General features: G+C 32.8%; 1 protein-coding gene and 1 long non-coding RNA gene across 3 annotated transcripts in view; one reads left to right on the top strand and one right to left on the bottom strand.

Moving 5' to 3' along the window:
• Nucleotides 1–19,403, bottom strand: part of LOC145284453 (uncharacterized) — a 1,345,403-nt gene that overhangs the window by 320,008 nt on the left and 1,005,992 nt on the right. The window contains exon 8 of the mRNA XM_080133278.1: nucleotides 12,047–12,146. Coding sequence (XP_079989404.1) covers nucleotides 12,047–12,146 — 100 coding nt within the window. The remainder of the gene's footprint in view (nucleotides 1–12,046; nucleotides 12,147–19,403) is intronic.
• LOC145284458 (uncharacterized) overlaps nucleotides 1–19,403 on the top strand; it is a 275,200-nt gene that overhangs the window by 72,519 nt on the left and 183,278 nt on the right. The window lies entirely within an intron of this gene.

Raw genomic sequence — 19,403 nt, 5'->3', positions numbered from 1 at the left:
GGTTCCTTGGACATGGATCTAACTTAATAACTTGATTTGAGCCCAAAACAATAAATTTTAAGGGGTCATAATAGGGGTCTAAGTTTTAAAAAAATTGACCTCTGTGGTCTCTTCCAAATTACTCAGACAATTTCCGGTCTAAATATTTGAAATTTTACATAAAGGGTATTCAGAGATAGGGCAAGTTTTTTTTTATCAGTTTTGGTCGAAATTTTTTAGTTACCAATATATAAATGTATGTATGTATGTCTGCCTTAAACTTTCAATAGAGGCGACGGATTTTACCAAGATCAGTATCGTTTTAAAGTTCGACCTTTCATACAACAAATATCGAAAACTTGGCTAAAAACATTAATATCTTCCCCTTCAACTAGGCACTTTTCTACAGGGGGGGGGGGCACTTTTTTCACCCATATTTTTTAAAGTTATCCTCTCCTTTAGATTGTCTAGCCTTAATTTTTAAAAATGTCGCTTTCGGTTTGGCGGTGGTCATAACAGCATAAACGTTAGGTTTTACCCCGTTCTTTTCCTCCTTTGCGGTACGGGTTCGAGCCTGCCTTCCTACTACCACTTTTTTTTTTTTTTTTGCTCAACATGCACATCCAAACACCCGGGCAACGTCGGGCTGAAATGCTAGTATATATATATATATATATATATATATATATATATATATATATATATATAAGCAAACGTTGTTAAAGACAACAGAGGTTCCGTTTGATTAGATCATTTTTATTTTTTCAATTTTTCTTAAAAAGATCAGAAAAACTGAAAAAAATAAAAAACGTCTAATCAAATGGAAGCACTATTGTCTTTAACAACGTTTGTTTAAACGAAAGAATGCTACCTAAATACACACAGTATAAGTAAAAAAAGAAGATGAAAAAGAGTTATATCTTGCTCTTGTTTTAAAAGTACTTTCACAGAATGTGTTCCAACAAACTCTCTGCACTTGTACCCCTTCAACATAAATACCTCCGACCCAGCTGACTTACACCAAAATCACACCCCTTCACTACAGTGTTCCTTAAATGCCAGAAGATTTTCTACTCTAATAGTTTCCTTCCTCAGGCGATTTGCCTTTGAAATTCTCTCCATGATTGCTGTTTCCCCAACACTATTAATATGCAGAAATTTAAATATATCATTAATAAATAGCTTGCTGTCCAATTTCTTATCTAGGTTGAATCCCTAGAAATTCTTTATTTTCTCGCATTTTCACCCAAAACAAGGCACAGTGCCACTTTGATGTAAGGGGCTACTATCTGGGCCATAAGTTACAGGGATACTATGTAGGGAGTTGAGCAGTTAGGTGTCTGTTAACATTACATTTGAACTTCTGCATGTCAGTACAGACAGGGAAGCAGGAACTCAGAAGGGAATTCCAAAGTCTAGCAGTTCTGGGGAAGAAACTATTAGAGTAGAAGGCTTTCTTACATCTGGGGATTTTTACTGTGTAGGGGTGGGATTTTGCTGCTTGTTGGGTCTGTTGGAAGTATTTACTTTGAGGTTGTACAAGGGCTTGTAGTTCGTCAGTGCATCTACCATTAAATGCAGCCTCTATCACACTGGCCAATTAATTACATATCGGTGGCCTTGTCTAGAGTGATGAACAAGAGTCTCTATATATGTATATTAGAGAGAGAGAGAGAGAGAGAGAGAGTAGCGAAATCCCAGTCAAATACTTGAGTTCTCATTAAAAAACAATAACTACTGACTTATTATGTCAATTTCAACTAAAAACAATGTTATCTACTTAATTATCATGTCCCAATTAGTTAAATATTGCTGCATTATTACATAAAACATGTACTTTTAAGATTTTAGTAATCAATAAAAGCCGCCATTAATTGCAATAAGACAAATCGAGTTACTTCCCCTGGCTCCATGCTGTTTATTTAAGTGAAAACTTGAATTTTATTTCGAAAACTATTTTTTATTAATAATTAACTTTGTACCTAATCGCTTTTCATAATTTTTGGATATATTACTAAATTTGAGATGACAATTAAGTAGATAATATTGGTTTTACTTGAAATTCAATATTTCGATTTTCAAATTTCAATATTATAATGAAAAAGCGCCGGGATATATATAAATATTTTCCCCAAATCTCTGGCCTTGATGCTATGGTTTCAAATGATCTGAAATAATAGCAAGGGGAGACTTGATTTCAAATATTTCTCATATGTTATATCTCTCCACTTTTGGAAATACCTCGTAGGGTACGTTTATGAATATCTCCAGTATTAAATAATCCTTTTACACAGTGAAATTTACTTTATATATGAAAACCAAAGAGAAATACAACATATGAGAAATATTTGGAATCAAGTCTCCTTTTGCTGTTATTTCAGATCATTTGAAACTATAGTAGCAAGTTTTAGTCTCACCTTCATCAAGGCCAGAGGTTTTGGGAAAATATCAAATATTTTGTTATTCATATGCAAAACTAGGAAAACAAATGACTACAATTGAAACATTTTATGGCTGTAAAAAAGTGCTAAAAATAAGTTCTGGATGATCCATCTTCATGCATGACCTTAAGGGCAAATGTCATGGAGCCCACTACACAATTCAGGTCATTAGCTTTCCAATGAGCCTTTATTTGTTAAATTCTGATCAATAGTCGCTGAGATTTGGAACTTATAAAATTGTTAAAAAAGGTGGTATATCTATGGATATATCTATACTGGTATCCAATTTGAATATTGAAATGCTTATATCTTTCGTTATACGAGATGAAAATACATGAAAAATTGCAGCCTTTTTGAAGATTATAATACTATTCTATGGTTAAAATTTTATGACAATTGGCAAAAAAGAAACCATATTTTCAAACCAATCAAATATGTCAAAATTTGCCTACATTTGTATAAATAGTGTCCTGGCAAGCCAACTTCAGTTTTGCTGCTTAGGTTGTCTCCCTTGTGGTCTTGTTCTTCTTTGCATGTCTTTGAAGCATGTGATAATAATACAACAGTTCCTCACTTTTTTTTACACAATCCTTTGCATTATTGTTGTGTTCTGAAAAATCTTTCAAGCTGCACTGGTTAGACAGTAGAGGACAGACGAGGCATTGTTGCATCGTATGATTCATCTCTTCACATTAACAGATGGTTAGGTCAGTTTTGTAGGCACATCTGATCATAGCAACTTGTGATCGACCCATTTCTATTCTCAGGCGGTCGGGTATCAAGGCAGAAGTGTTCACATTGCAATCCTTGTCAAGTACTATTTATTATATTTCTTACAAATTCTGTCAAACTCTTTGAATCAAATAGAAAGAAAAGGAATTAAGTAGACAGAAGTAAAGGAAAATTATAAAAATGAAAATATAAAAATTTAGATCGAACCCTTTATGATCTAATTGAACTAATTCGTTCAGTCTTAAATAAATGAATATGGCATAAATCAAGTAGGAATTGATTTAAACACCCCTTGTACGTATTAATTCAGTATCTGGGTAGATGACAGATACATTGCAACTGTCCATTGCTTACATTCAGTATGTCGCCATCTGTCTCAGAGAGTGGAGGATTTCGTTTGTTGTCATAAACACATTTTTTTTTCAAGCGCTATGGATAATAATCAAGTTAACTTTGTGAAATGAAAAACTTCTCAGTGGTAGTTTAACTATTGAACTTCATAATTTTTTGTTTGAAGACAATCAGCGCCATAACCCTTTAAACTAACTAAAATTAACAATAAATATATTTTTTAATCATCTACATCATAATTCAAGTCATAAAGGGTTAAGAAAAGTAAAAAATAAAAAAAAACAATTCTTATTCAATGCTTGCAAAAAATGTTCTTAAATATGAGACAAAGAATAATAACGAAAGTCGTCTCCACAGACAAACACACAATTTTTTTAAAAATAAATTAAGTGGCACTTGAGTTTGCACCCTGTGACCATTTCTTGAAACAAAAAACAATACCAGAATTCAATAGCGGCGCCAACATTTATTTCGTTGCTAATCTTCCAACTAAATTCCAACCTTGGAAAGAGCAAAATCATAGAAATCACATGAAATAAAACAATGATTCAAGGTTAATTGTGAAATAAATGTTCAGCTAAGTGATCGACTATAGTAGAAGGCGGCCCAAAAGCTCCTTTTCATTAGCTGCTATATCGAAGCCCTACTCCATTCCCAGGATTACTCCACTTTCCTTTGACACCCCCTTACAATGCTGAGTGTTTAGCAAGTGGGCATCAAGTACCATTTTTTCAGTTTTTTAGTATAACTCAAAAGAGGATTGTGCCCCGATCTCCTGGCTCATTAGCAAAAACACTCTTTTCATTATACAAAATAGGTCGATTATAAAATGTGATTAAAAAATATGAAAAATTATTGTTTTATGACAGAAATAAAAGATTTCCGCTGTAGCTGATATTTATCCAATTCCCACTGGCCACAAGCTTAGACATAGAGTTAGTTTAACACGAGGGCACTCTGGATGGGTACAAACATAGTTGTGAATGGTAAACGGGACTGTTGGCATTTCCCCGTAGAGACACCTCTGAGAATTGACAATAAACCAACCCTATTCCTGAAAGAGGAAGTCATTCTCAATATGGTGGATCAAGTTGGATCAGAGTTCATTCTGATAAAGACTAGGGCTGATCGTTCAAAATAGCAAAGGCAAACGTTAGTTGGTATAACAACTGATTAGCAGAGACAAACAGAAAGGAGTAGGTGTGTGGGTTATATAACAAAAAAAATTTTTTTTTAACTGCAATCAAGTTCAACATCAGTATACATATTTATGAAAATCGCCCCAAACAAAGCATGAAGCCATTTGATTTAAGAAGCTAACGCTAACGAATTGACATTAATAAATCTTGATAGAAAGAAATTAATCAATTTCTTGTCCACTTCAATTTGGGTTTCATTTGGTTTGCTTGTTTAGTGGCATATCAACCCTTTTTGGGTTATTTAATGTTGAAACAAACTATCATAAATAATGTAAATTATGGGATCCATTGAATTTGAATCTAATTAGACTTTCTTGATAATGGTATAAATATCCACTTCGCTTGCGTAAAGTAGAAGGCCATCGCCAATGTTTTGTATCCAAGAAATTGCTTACAATAGGGATTGTTGGTATTTAGCAGCTCTAAAAACGTTGATATGAAACAAAAACGATAAGCCAACGTTAAATTTTTATTTTTAAACTAGCAGGAACCGTGTACCAACATTGCCCAGAGGATATAGCCCTAAGCCAGAACAGCTAAAGCGAAGCTGTCTCCCCTAAAATAAAAAATACCTATGATTATCTAGTACATTATCATATGTGAGTCACGTAAATTACTGACTATGGATAAACAATTAAAAAAATATTAACACTGAGAAATGGCAGTGGTTGCTAGCAGTAGGCACTGTTGGCAGAAGAAAATTGCGGGCACTGGCAGCAGTGGCCAAAATAAAAACATCTGGCTTTTACTGTCATGCATTGTCTGGTAGTGGCAACTAGCAGAATACAGTGGCTGTCATTGTTGGTGCTGGTGGTTACTGGCTATTAGTGTTGTTTTAGGGTGGCAACTTGCCTTTACAACTGTCATTATCAGTGCATGACACTGCTAGTTATTGCTGTATTGAGGCGATTACTTGTGGGCACTTACTGCCTTAACAACTCTTTGTCACTGTCATCAAGTGTCGGAGAATGGCGATCATGACCGACATAGTGTTCGCTGCATTGGTGTTGATGTTATATTGCAACATGTGTTTTGCCCGTATGCATAATACGGACCATGCTATATTTTACATATAGTGTTCAAGTAAGATCAAAGTGTATACGATAGAACTGAACCTGTGGCGCAACAGATAAAAGTGATGAGTACAATCAATTCTAAGTGACAGATAAGACTAAGAATATAATAAATTATTTAAGACTTCTACCTGATCAAGGCAAATGGAACTAACATGCTGATTCATAGGAAATGAAGGCGAAGCAAAGATCCATAGCACAACGGATAAAAGTGATAGCCTTTTGGGGGTTGATGGTTCAATCCTCAATACGGCTGATACTAAGAATAAAATTACAAATGGTTTCTTTCTGAACAAGTTACTCTCGTGGATTATATAAAGGGTTCGGTTTGATATTCTGTACAGATTGTTGAATTTGACATAAAGATTCAGGAGTTTGACAAGGAACACCTGAAGAATGTCGGGGGTTACATTGATCAAGACGCTATGAGAATAAAACAGGTACTTAAATAATCCAATTTATTAATTTTCATTTAAAAAATTCAAGACATCTATTTGTTTATTTACGCAACTAGCGGGAGGGGAGGGGTAGTGCCCGACCTTGCCCACTCATAAAATATGCTTAAATATATTTTCACTAATGCAGATTTCGTATTTATTATTAAAGAACCAATTCTCTGTTGATTATTATATTGTACCTAATATATAGTAGTGATTTCGAAAGATAAAAAAAAAATGATTTAGGTGTCATTATCTAGAATAAAAATCCAAACATTTAGCACACCAGCCGCATTCCCTACAGTTTGAGCTATAGATAGATAGATAAAAAAAAAGATTTAAAATCAAACCATTTCAAGCTTTGAATGAATTTACGCATGTGCAAAATAACAGACATTGTGCATTTCAACATGCCGACATATTTCTGTATGCGCTATTCATCCATTCAAACAAAGATTTTACTTATTATAAACCATCCTTGGTGTATGATTACCATTTCCTGTTAATTTTACTGTTATGTGACCAGTAGTTTAAAAGTTTATCGGTTAAATATGTTCATACATACATACATCTAATTGTTTTATTTATTCAAGCAGGCATTAAATACAACGGAGGTGCTTTGCTTTAATATTCTTTTTATATATTTTTTTGGTTTTCCGTATAGTTTTTTATATCAAAATCGAAAATATTAATGAAAGTTCCACAGTTATCACGAGCGCTTTCGATTCGACTGCAAATCATCTTCAGGTGGAATTTGACGGAGTTGATGAGATGAAAGTGAATAGGAGTAAAAATGGAAAGTAGAAAAGTGAAAAATAAAAAACACAAAAAATCGTATCGAGTGATGGGAGGTTAAAAGTATATAAAAGTTGATTTAAAGTCGGTTAAAAACTAAATCGATTAAACGTCTGAGTTTTAAAATCAACGAGTTTATGGGCCAATATTAAATGTTTTATTTAAATAGATTTCACCGTGCATAAGTAGTCTTGACAAAGTCACAAAAAAAAAAAAAAAAAATCTCACATGCTTGTTTTAATTTTTTAAACATACTTTTAAATCTTAGAAACATACAAAAGAAATACTGAACGAAAGATTGTGACAAAAATATAAAGTAAGTAAATTGTCGCCTGACTTTCAAATGTCAAATTCGAAATCAAATAAGTGCATTGTTTGTTTTTAGGATAAAGAATTTCGTAGGAAAATTTAAAAAAGAAACAATGAAGTCTTTTTATCAAACAGGACTAAACGACTTGTAGGACATTTTTTAAATATTTAACTGGCTTTAACCCCCCTCCACCCGATTCAAACAATCTAAATTATATAGTTCAATATATGCCGTGTCTCAATCTGTAAAGTTAAATATGTTCTTGTTTGGGAGAAGAGTGATTTTGAGTTTAGCTGTTTTGTTTTTCCGGCATATCAACCCTTTTAGAGTTATTTAATGTTAAATTCAGTAATTCTGGAAAAAAGTTTGACACTTCTGCATGTGTGTGACATGAGGCGAATGTGTGTATTTTAGTTATGAGAACCGCGACAGATGTCACTTGTCAGCCAAAGAATAGGAGTTGATAATTCTTCCTTTTCTAAAAGTGCGTGCAAATTAAAATTTGGTTTTATTCCATTTTTATACAATCTTTATGTTTTTTTTATAATTATATTTTGCTACATTTTTATACAAACTTTGTTTTTTTTTAATTATATTTTGCTACATTTTTATACAAACTTTGTTTTTTTTAAATTATATTTTGCTACATTTTTATACAAACTTTGTTTTTTTAAAATTATATTTTGCTACATTTTTATACAAACTTTGTTTTTTTTTAAATTATATTTTGCTACATTTTTATACAAAATTTGTTTTTTTTTTAAATTATATTTTGCTACATTTTTATACAAATTTTATGTTTTTTTTAAATTATATTTTGCTACATTTTTATACAAAATTTTTTTTTTTTTAAATTATATTTTGCTACATTTTTATACAAAATTTGTTTTTTTTAAATTATATTTTGCTACATTTTTATACAAATTTTATGTTTTTTTTTAAATTATATTTTGCTACATTTTTATACAAACTTTGTTTTTTTAAAATTATATTTTGCTACATTTTTATACAAATTTTATGTTTTTTTTTAAATTATATTTTGCTACATTTTTATACAAATTTTGTTTTTTTAAAATTATATTTTGCTACATTTTTATACAAATTTTGTTTTTTTTTAAATTATATTTTGCTACATTTTTATACAAATTTTATGTTTTTTTTAAATTATATTTTGCTACATTTTTATAAAAACTTTGTTTTTTTTTTAAATTATATTTTGCTACATTTTTATACAAACTTTGTTTTTTAAAAATTATATTTTGCTACATTTTTATACAAACTTTGTTTTTTTTTAAATTATATTTTGCTACATTTTTATACAAACTTTGTTTTTTTAAAATTATATTTTGCTACATTTTTATACAAACTTTGTTTTTTTAAATTATATTTTGCTACATTTTTATACAAATTTTGTTTTTTTTTAAATTATATTTTGCTACATTTTTATACAAACTTTGTTTTTTTTAAATTATATTTTGCTACATTTTTATACAAACTTACCGTAAAAAAAAAAAAATCTAAAAACAATCTATAAATATTTCGTGTTTTTATCATATTTTTTATTTTCAGTTATGAATCACTTTTGAAAAAAAAATATATATTAACACATTAAAATTATATCTTGATACATTTTTTTATACAATAAATATTTCGATTTTCATATTTTTGTGTTATTTATTTTGTTATCATATATTTTGGGATTATCGTAAACACTTGTTTATATTTGAGGTTCACATAATGGCCGCTAGACGTCAGTTCTCTTTCGAAGAACAGAGGTCGATAAATCGTCTCTGTTGCTAATATGTCACTGACATGCAGAAGTGCCAAAAGTTTGTATGCTTTAAGTTTTTTACATCTTCAAATATTTATTTATGATGTTTGGTTTGTCTGTTTTGTTTTATGGCAAATCAACCCTTTTCAGGTTATTGAATGCTGACTCCAGTAATTTTAAAAAAGTTTTTACACTTCAAGTTCTTTATATCTTCAATTTATTAATGGTGTTTGGTTTGATTTTTTTGTATAGGGAAATTGTTCGTTTTGTTTTTGACTTTGCAGAACATGATTGAGTTTTGCTAAGGGAAAGAAAACAAACGACATCAATCTATAGTGTATATCCAGACAGCTTGATCTGGTAGGATCAGTGAATAATCTTTTAATTTTTTTATTAAAAAAAAAAAAAAAAGAATTAACAATAATTGTTATTTATTTAGTATAATTGTTTGTATTTTAATAAAACGTTTAGAAATTAAAAAAAAAAAGTACATTTTTAATATTTTTTCTACAATTTATAGTAAAATATATATTTTACCAGTGGAACTGATGTGCAGAAAAAGGAAGATTCCAGGAGCCCGGTGTAGGCAGATATAACAGCTAGGTTTTCATAAAGCCAAAGGATGAAGATGGAGGTTGCATAAAATGGCCACTGAAGTTTTCTACTTTGATCTTTTTCACATAATTAAAAACAAAAGGATCTAGTTTTTTTCTCATACGCTTATGTTTCTCGGAAAATCCAGCGGCAATCAAACAGTGTAAACATTGTGTTTCATTTTCAAAGAATTCTCAAATAAAGAAAGAATTTATTTATTTTTATTGTAAAAGAGAGGAAATTCTTTTTATCAGTTAAAAAAAAAAAGTCTCAAATTGATGGTTTCATTGAAACTGGCTCTAATTGACTGGAAATCAAGATATACAAAAGAAGGAATACGAGACAGCGTGGGGCCCCTGAAAATCGTGAACAAAAGAAATACATTAACCCAAGCAAACATATACATATATATAAATCTATATCTGATATAATATGTATTGTATCTTGGTTTCGTTTTAATCTATCTCCCCCCTCTCTCATATATGAAACCATGACAATGTGCTTGTTAAAAATAAATAGAATTTGTTTTGATCTTAGCTCTCAAATATCAAAATATTCCTTGTCAAAGAAAAATATTTTCTTTTTCATTGTCCGATGTTTTATTTATTTAAACAGACTCATTATGATTTTCTATATATTAGAAATACCTGTACTAAACAATGTTTTCAAATTAACTACATTAATGATACTGATATACATATTTCCCCCAAACCTCCGACCTTGATGGAGAGGAGACTTAAACTTGCTGCTATGAATTCGAATGATCTGAAATAACAACAAGAGGAGACTTGATTCCAAATATTTATCATATGGTATATCTCCCCTCTTTGGTTTTCATACATAAAGTAAATTTCACAGTGTATAAGGATTATTTGATACTGGAAATATTCATAATCGTACCCTATTTCCAAAAGAAGGGAGATATAACATATGAGAAATAGGAGCGTTAAATAATTGCTTTGAGGACGTACATAACTTGTTTTTTTTTTTTGTTTTTTTTTAATTAATTCCTTTTTTATTTTTAAACATGGCATTATTTTTTTTTCTGCTTTTGGCGCCAATAAGTTTTGATTTTTGTTAAATTTTGAGAAACAAAAAGAGAATTTCATTAAGGCTTCCTCTCTAGGGCAATTGCTCTTGACATATCAAAGGCCTTCGATAAGGTATGGCATAAGGGCCTACTTCACAAGATTTCCAGCTACGGTATAACTGGAAATGTTTTCTCAATCATTAAATCATTTCTCTCTGATCGGCTCATAAGAGTAGTGGTTGATAGGCAGAAATCAGAGGCCCTCAATATTAATGCTGGAGTCCCTCAGGGGTCCATCCTGGGCCCAACTCTCTTCCTGATATACATCAATGATCTCCCAAAACACATACTTAAATCATTCGTTGACATTTATACTGGTGACACGACCATCTATGGCAAAACATCAAAGGCCATAAATGATAAAGTTCTCTCTGATTCTCTCTCCTCTGATCTTGAGCGCGTGGTACAGTGGGGGAGGAGGTGGTTGGTTACTTTTAATGCATCTAAAACCAAGCTCCTATCTTTACATCATCAACGCTCTTATCCCCATCTGGCATCAATTGAAATGGGTCGTTCTCGTCTAGGGGAAACTCCATATTTTGATAAGCTTCTGGGCTTGACCTTTACTCCTGACCTGAAATGGAACATGTACATCAAGTCACTTGCCAAGGTCGCCGGAAAAATGGTAGGATCCTTCTACCACTCCAGAAGATATCTCACCCCTGATGCAATTCTCTATCTATATAGAAGCCAAGAACGTCCAAGGATGGAGTACTGCTGCCACATCTGGGCAGGAGCTGCTAAAAACAACCTATCCTGCCTTGACAGAGTACAAAATAGACTTTGTGGCCTAGTAGGTGATGCCCTTTTCTCTTCCCTGCAACCTCTCTCCTACAGAAGAGATGCTGCGAGCCTGTCTTTGTTTTATCATTACTACCATGACAGGTGCTCGTCTGAGCTCCAATCTCTGGTTCCGCCTCGTCAATCTTTCACGAAAAACACCCATCTAGCTGAAACCACTGTCAAAAATTTTCCCCACTCCTTATCTGTGCCAAAATCAAAACGTAGATTCCATGAACAAAGCTTCTTTCTTAGAGCTGCACGCATGTGGAACTCTGTTTTGGTTGCCTGTTTCCCACCTGACTACAACCTGGATGTCTTTAAGTCCAATGTGAACAAATTCCTGATGAACCGCCTCCTTAAGTAAGACACTTTATCAAATCTCCAATACTAACGTACTATACACACAATAACCCTTATCCCCGAGTGGCTTCTGGACCTTGATAAGTGGTGACTTCCTTGTAAAAAAAATTTAAAAAAACAAAAAAACTCACCTGGTATAAGTGTAACGCTTCCAAAATAGTGTTCACAGTAGAACTTGTTGATCCACGAACATCAGCAACTAAAGTTAATCCTCGTAATTTGTCGTGTTTTCTGAAAAGAAATCAAAAAAGTGCATTATATTTTTTCGATGACGATTGATAATTTGTATGCAAGGAATTTCGAACGGAATCCTTTATTTAATTTACGGGAGTAGCATGTTCTTGTCCCGTCAGACATGACTGGATAGAAGTCTTCAGTAATTTACAATTGTATTCTTAGTATCGGTTATAAGTAGGGCTAGGACAACAGCATATTCTTTTTATTGTTTTGACTCTCGAGTGTGTATCTGTCAATATCTTATATGCCTTTTATATAGAGTGATGTGGTTCTCGGTTGATTGTGTTTTAAATAAGGCCTGAAAAAAATAAATAGGTTAGCAGACAAAATTTTTGAAACCAGATGGATGATTTAAACGCCTAAAGCAAGCAAGCTGATCTGAGTTTTATCTATACTCCAGTAAATTCTTTTTTCTTTTGTGTGTACTGATATTCATATTAAAAACCGTCTTTTCTATTTATTTAAAAAGAAAATACAATTTTCTTATATATGGGTTGTGGAATTGCATTCACTAACAAAAGATCTAGCTAATTTGCATATTCTTTTAAACATTCATTTTAATTAATTCCCTATTAGTTTTCGGTTTTCTTATGGGATGATCATCTTTAGTTAGCTATTACATGTAATTATATTCATGCAGATATTCTACATGATTTATACTTGAATAATATTTGCGTAAAAAGTTTATGGTAAACACAAAATTGTTTCCATATATATTTATGTATACGTATATATTTTTGTTTAACAAATTTTGCCAAAAACTCCTCCTAGAGTTTTTGGTCTACAGGCATGAAACTTCATATATAAGGTATTTGAATCCATGCAAAACTTTATATTTGTGTTTTATCCCGGAAAAATAGGTGCAAAAGTGTGAAAATTAAAAAAAAAAAAAAATGAAATTTGCCAGGTGAAGGTCAAACGCCGGTATTACAAATGAATAACGTTGTAGCTATTGGTTCATGTTTTAATTTTTAGCCTTTCAGTAAACATGTTTTCATAACATAGTCATTGACAGCAGAGGCAAAATAAATCGTGAGCTGAACGTTTTGGTTTCGATTCTCGATGGTGGCGCATGAGTCTTTTTTTTATGTACTTTTTAAATCATTACTATATATGGCATCCAATCTATCTATATATATAAAAGTGAAAATGTCTGTCTTTTCTCTATGGTAGTTAAGGAAGACTATTATACAGAAAGGCATTACTTTACATATTCACACTTTTTAATATATACATATGCACATAACCTTATAAACAGTACATAGGGCCCAAGCAAAGCCGGGCGGAACTGCTAGTGTATATATATATATATATATATATATATATATATATATAAACGTTTTTTTAAAAATGTGAGAAAGAATACAAATTATTGAATATAAAAAATTATACCGACATGAATCTATTTTTATTTCAGTTTTAATAAAATTTCAAAAAGGACTGAATTTTCAAATCAGATGTTTTTTTAATATTTTTCTACATTTTTAGTGCAATAAAAAATATATATTCTATTCACAAAATCAGTTTGTGTATGCTGCTACTATGTGCACCATAATATATACAATATGGTGACCTGACATTATCATTACATGCCTAAATATGAACTTATGTAATTGCATAATAAAGATAATTGCCCACTAATGAATAAATGGTTAATAGCTAATGTTACATACAAAGCAACAGTAAATAAAAATAATGAATAGAATGTCTACAAAGCGGATACAGAAAATAATTTCGAGTGTATACAAGATGATGAAACAATGATATTCAGGTGTGAAAAATATAGAAATAAGACAATACTTTCTAAATATATACAGGAACAAATATATAAATAGGGAAATCTTAAAATTAGCCCATCATTGCAAAATAAATAGTAGAAATTGCAAACTATGCTTAGAGGAAAATATTAAAGTATAAATTTCAAAAGTCAAATTAATTTATTAAACAAAAACGAAGAGACTATAACTAAATGTAGACAGGGGCAAGAATTACTAATCAAAATTGGAAAAATGTCCAACATCAATAAAACTTCAGGAATGTAACAACAAACATTAAATAATATTTAATAAATAAAAATTGACAAGAAAAATAAGAAGGCAAATTATAATTAATTAATTAATTTAATGAGCTTTCTCAAAACCAACATGCCAGTATTAGGAAGTTTTATTGGATGTCCTGGTGGATTGGCAGGTCAAGAGAAGGCTCAAAGTTTTTGCACAAATAATAGTAATAGAGAGACTCTTGTGAAACCCAGTAAATTTCTGATGGTTTCCAGTACAGCAAATCATGCAGACACAAACTACTACTTGGTCCATATATATATATATATATATATATATATATATATATATATATATATATATATATATATATATATATATATATATATATATATATATATATATATATATACTAGCATAGGTGCCTGGCATTTCCCGGGTGTTTGGAAGTGTGTGTTGAGCAAAAAAAAAAAAAAAAAATGATAGTAGGAAGGCAGGCTCGAACCCGTACTGCGAAGGAGGAAAAGAACGGGGAAAAATGTGACGTCTTTGCTGTTATGATCCCCGCCAAACTGGAAGTGATGTAGGTTTAAATTAAGGCTAGACAATCGAAAAGAGGGAATGCCTTTTGAAAATATCGGAGGAAAAAGCAAGCCCACCCTGTAGAAAAGTGCCCAGTTGAAGGTGAAGAAATTAATGTTTTTAACCAATTTTTCGGTATTTATCGTCTGAACCATCGGGCTTTAAAACGATACTGATCTTATGAAAAACCGTTGCCTCTGTCGAAAATTTTAGGCAGACACGCAAACATACATACATACATTTATATATTGGTAGCTCAAATTTCGACCCAAACTGATTAAAAAGCTTGTCCTATCTCTGAATACCAAAAGTAAAATTTCAAATATTTAGACCAGAAATTGTCTGAGTAATTTGATAGACTGCAGAGGTCAATTTTTTTTTTTAATTAGACCCCTATTATGACCCCTTAAAATTTATTGTTTTGGGCTCAAATCAAGTTATTAAGTTAGATCCATGTCCAAGGAACCTATATGTAAAATTTCAAGTGTTTATACCCAAAATTGGCGAAGGAGTTTGGTAGAGTTCTTGGTGCATGTCTATAAAAAAGCCCCCAAAAAAATTTTTACAAGAAAAATCTGAAAAAATCTTTGTAAGGTACGTACTTGTCACTGCATGAAGATGTCATATTCCAAAAATTACGTGTCAACGTGTGGATGCTTGTTTCCTATAAAATTGTGTTAATTGTATGTTACCCCCTCTCCTCCGTACCCAAACAGGTGGCCATGAAGTCAATTGTCTGCCCCTGTGGATCTTACATTCTTACATACGTATGTGTGTGTGTGTGTGTGTGTGTGTGTGTGTAAAAATAAATCTTTAAAATTTCAACGATATTTCTTGTGGTTAAAGTTGGCCAAGTGGTTTGTTCCTTGCTAATGGAATCAGAGATGGCTTTGTGGCCCGGTTCGAATCTCCCAACCGGCGGTAATCGTGACACCCTGCACTGATAATTCCTGAATGGATGAAACGCTAGTGTCTGTAGGTATTTAAAAATTATTATAGTAATGATTTTATATATATATATATATATATATATATATATATATATATATATATATATATATATATACCCCCACACACATACACATGCATACATGTAAAAATGCAGTTAATCATTAACTGCATTTTTACAGATAATTGCTGTCTCATCACGTTTTTTTTTTTACTGTCACCCACACTCATTCCCTTCTTTTTTTTTTTATTTAACTTCAGTAAGTTTTAAGATATCAAGGGAGCTAACTCCCCCTGAAGCTAACACTTGATTCTGTTATGATTTAAATTTATATCCGAGGGTTCTTTTAAGAATAGATGCTGTTCCCTTTATGGCTACTATTTGTATTTCGTTACAGCTTGGTCTTCCGGAGATTGCTTCTAAGTATTTCTGAAGGTTCTTTTTTATTAAACCAGTTGCTTCTATCACAACCGGTATAATGTTTATTTCTTTCAGAGACCATGCGGTTTTTAGGTGACTTTTTAGACTAGCTTTATCGCCTACAGCACAGGTGTTAAATCGACATTAGTTTACTTCTTAAAAATCCGTTTATTGTTTTCCTTAATTATTAATAATATTGGTTGAACATTTACATTGCATTCTCAAATCATATCATTATGTGACTTTGAAGAATGCTGCTTTAAAGCATGTATGGTCAGTGGTGGACAGAGTTTATGAACAAAAGAAATGGACGAAACCTGAAGGAATGAACTATTTAATGCATCAGCATCCGGAGAGAGAAACCACTTAATCGCAGACAGGTTGCTTCTTACCTGCCTTCGTTTATCAACACATGTAAATTATTCAGCGCCTAACTTTATCACCTGTCAAGAAAAGGAGAAAAGGAATTTGTTGGGCGAAAGAGCAAAGTGAATAGGAGTGTTGGAAAGAAGGGAGAGAGCGGTTGAGTGATAAAGTGGGAGCAAAAGGGAAAGGGAGTAAAATCTGAGAACAGCACAGAGAGAAAACTAGAGATAGGGGATGAGAGAGATAACTAGAGAGAGAGAGGAGGAGGAGGAGAGAGAGAAAACTAGAGATAGGGGATGAGAGAGAGGAACTAGAGAGAGAGGAGGAGGAGAGAGAAAACTAGAGATAGGGGATGAGAGAGAGAGAACTAGGAGAGAGGAGGAGGAGGAGGAGGAGGAGGAGGAGGAGAGGGGAGGAGAGAGAGAAAACTAGAGATAGGGGATGAGAGAGAAAGAGAACTAGAGAGAGAGAGAGAGAGAAAACAAGAGATAGGGGATGAGAGAGAGAGAGAACTAGAGAAGGAGAAGGAGGAGAGAGAGAGAACTAGAGATAGGGATGAGAGAGAGAGAGAACTAGAGATAGGGGATGAGAGAGAGAGAACTAGAGATAGGGGATGAGAGAGAGAGAGAACTAGAGATAGGGGATGAGAGAGAACTAGAGAGAGAGGAAGAGGAGAGAGAGAAAAAACTAGAGATATGGGATGAGAGAGAGAACTAGAGAGAGAGAGAAGGAGAGAGAGAAAACTAGAGAGAGAGAGAGAGACACAGAGAGAGAGAGAGACAGACAGACAGACAGACAGACAGAGACAAAATAGAAAGGGAGTAGAATCTGTTTCTCATATCCGGAAGTAAACCTGTGAAAAAAGAAGGAATTTGTTGGGTGAAAAAACAGAGAGGATGAGAGAGTGCGAGAAACAGGGGGGTGAGAGAGAGAGCGTGAAGATGACAGAAAGGAACTGACAGAGGATGAGAGAAAGAGAAACACCCAGAGGATGAAAGAGAGAGAACGAAATACACAGAGGATGAGAGAGAGAAACAGAGAGAGTGAGAGAAACACAGAGGATGAGAGAGAGAGAAAACACAGAGAGGGTGAAAGGGAGAGGATGAAAGGGAGAGAAAGAGAGTGGGATGGACAGAAATAGATAAAATAGAAAGGAAGTAGAAGCTGGGTTTCTATTCTTGAAAACCATGCGCCTGTCAAAAAAGAAGAGAAGGAATTTCTTGGGTGAAAGAGCAGAGCAGTAGGAAAGAAAGAGAGGGAGAATGATCGAGAAAGTAAGTGGGATAGAAATAGACAAAAACAAAAAGAAAGGCAGTAGAATCTCATATCTTGAAGGAAAAACACCTACATATGGTTTAGAGGTCCCAGATCGCATCCTGATAATTAGCTTAGAGATATTAAATGTGCCAGGAAATGGCTTTCATTGTCTGTCGATGGAGAATATGTGGCGAAATGAATGGGCGTAAAGTCAGAGGTAATCCTTATATCGAGTCTCTTTCCAGAATGAGAAGAGGTAAATATGATTATCATAGCGGTGACCATCTCATCTACACTAGCCAATAGATTAGACCTGTAAATATCTGCACACCTTGCCGGGAATTAAGTTTTATTATTAAACAGCAGGGCTACCTGGAATTGCTCATGTATTACATAAGAATAATACAAGTTTCAATTTCATAAAATTAGAAAGCTTAATATAAAAAAAAAATACAAATACTTGGCAGATGGCGACGATTAGGCTGACTTTAGTGTTGTGGGAGGTCATGTTGGTGATGTTCTTGATCTATGACTAAGTGAAGTAGTCTAGCGGGTTCAGGTTGGAGGTGGAGAGGCGCCAGTGAGAGAAGGGTACACATTCATAGCACACCTTCTGAAATCAAGCCTGGGTCTCTTTGAACTTGTGGGTCGGCGTCAAGTCCTCCTGCCACACCCAGGGTCTGCCAGCGGTCACCTGAATGCACAAGGGGATCACCACACTCTTCACCACATCTAGGTATACTGGTGTTGACTTTCAAGCCTACTTTGAAGATGTGAGGTGGCATGATGTGGCCCTCACTTGAAACAACACCAAAGACCATAACCATGGCTGGAAACTTTGTTTTCATCATTCTTGGCACGTCCCTGTTATTTGTGGCAATCTAGCAATGCATTTTAAGGGTGCTGTTGTCATAGCTTGGATTGGTAGAGAGTATGAGTTGTACATCAGCGCATCTCTGATCTTGCTCATTGAACATTGTGTCACTTTCAGACATGATAGAAGGCTCCTATCGCTCTTGGGATTTGTACACAACTGGCCAACTAGTAGATGGTCTGCAACAACAACAAAAAAAAAAAGAAAAGAAAACCGGTTTTCATCAAACGGAAATGAAATCATGTCATCTTTTCTAGACAGCAATTTGATCGTTCCACCTTGTAATTAAACTTTTTACATGTTAAAAACAGACAAAAAGATTTGATTTAGAATGAGTGCTTTATGCCAAGTTGATGGTCGAATATAGTTACATTGGTGCTCATTTTTACACTAAATACTCATTCGTACTAATCCCTAACTATTCATCGATTGGATACCATAATACTTAGTTTGCTCAACTTTATCATAACAATGCTCCATACAAAATTTCAGTAAAATCGGCCTAGTAGTTTCCAATAAAACTTTAAAAGTAAATGTGGTATTATGGCAACTACTCCCTATTAATCCTTAACTATGCACTGGATATCATAATAATTAGTTTGCTGACTGGATATCATAACAATTAGTTCGCTGAACCTTATCATACAAAATTTCAGCCAGATCACCCCAGTAGTTTTTATTTTAGAATAAATGTGGTGTTGTGGTGAATAATCCTTATTAATATCTAACTATGCATCAAACAGATACAATAAATTTAGTTCGCTGAACCTTATCATAACAAAAGCTCATACAAAATTTCAGTA

The sequence above is a fragment of the Euprymna scolopes genome, chromosome 9, assembly GCF_053919585.1.
Source record: "Euprymna scolopes isolate OS-2025 chromosome 9, ASM5391958v1, whole genome shotgun sequence".
Classification (NCBI taxonomy): domain Eukaryota; kingdom Metazoa; phylum Mollusca; class Cephalopoda; order Sepiida; family Sepiolidae; genus Euprymna; species Euprymna scolopes.
Note: the sequence above shows the minus strand (reverse complement) of the source record. Positions and strands in the feature narration are given on the sequence as shown.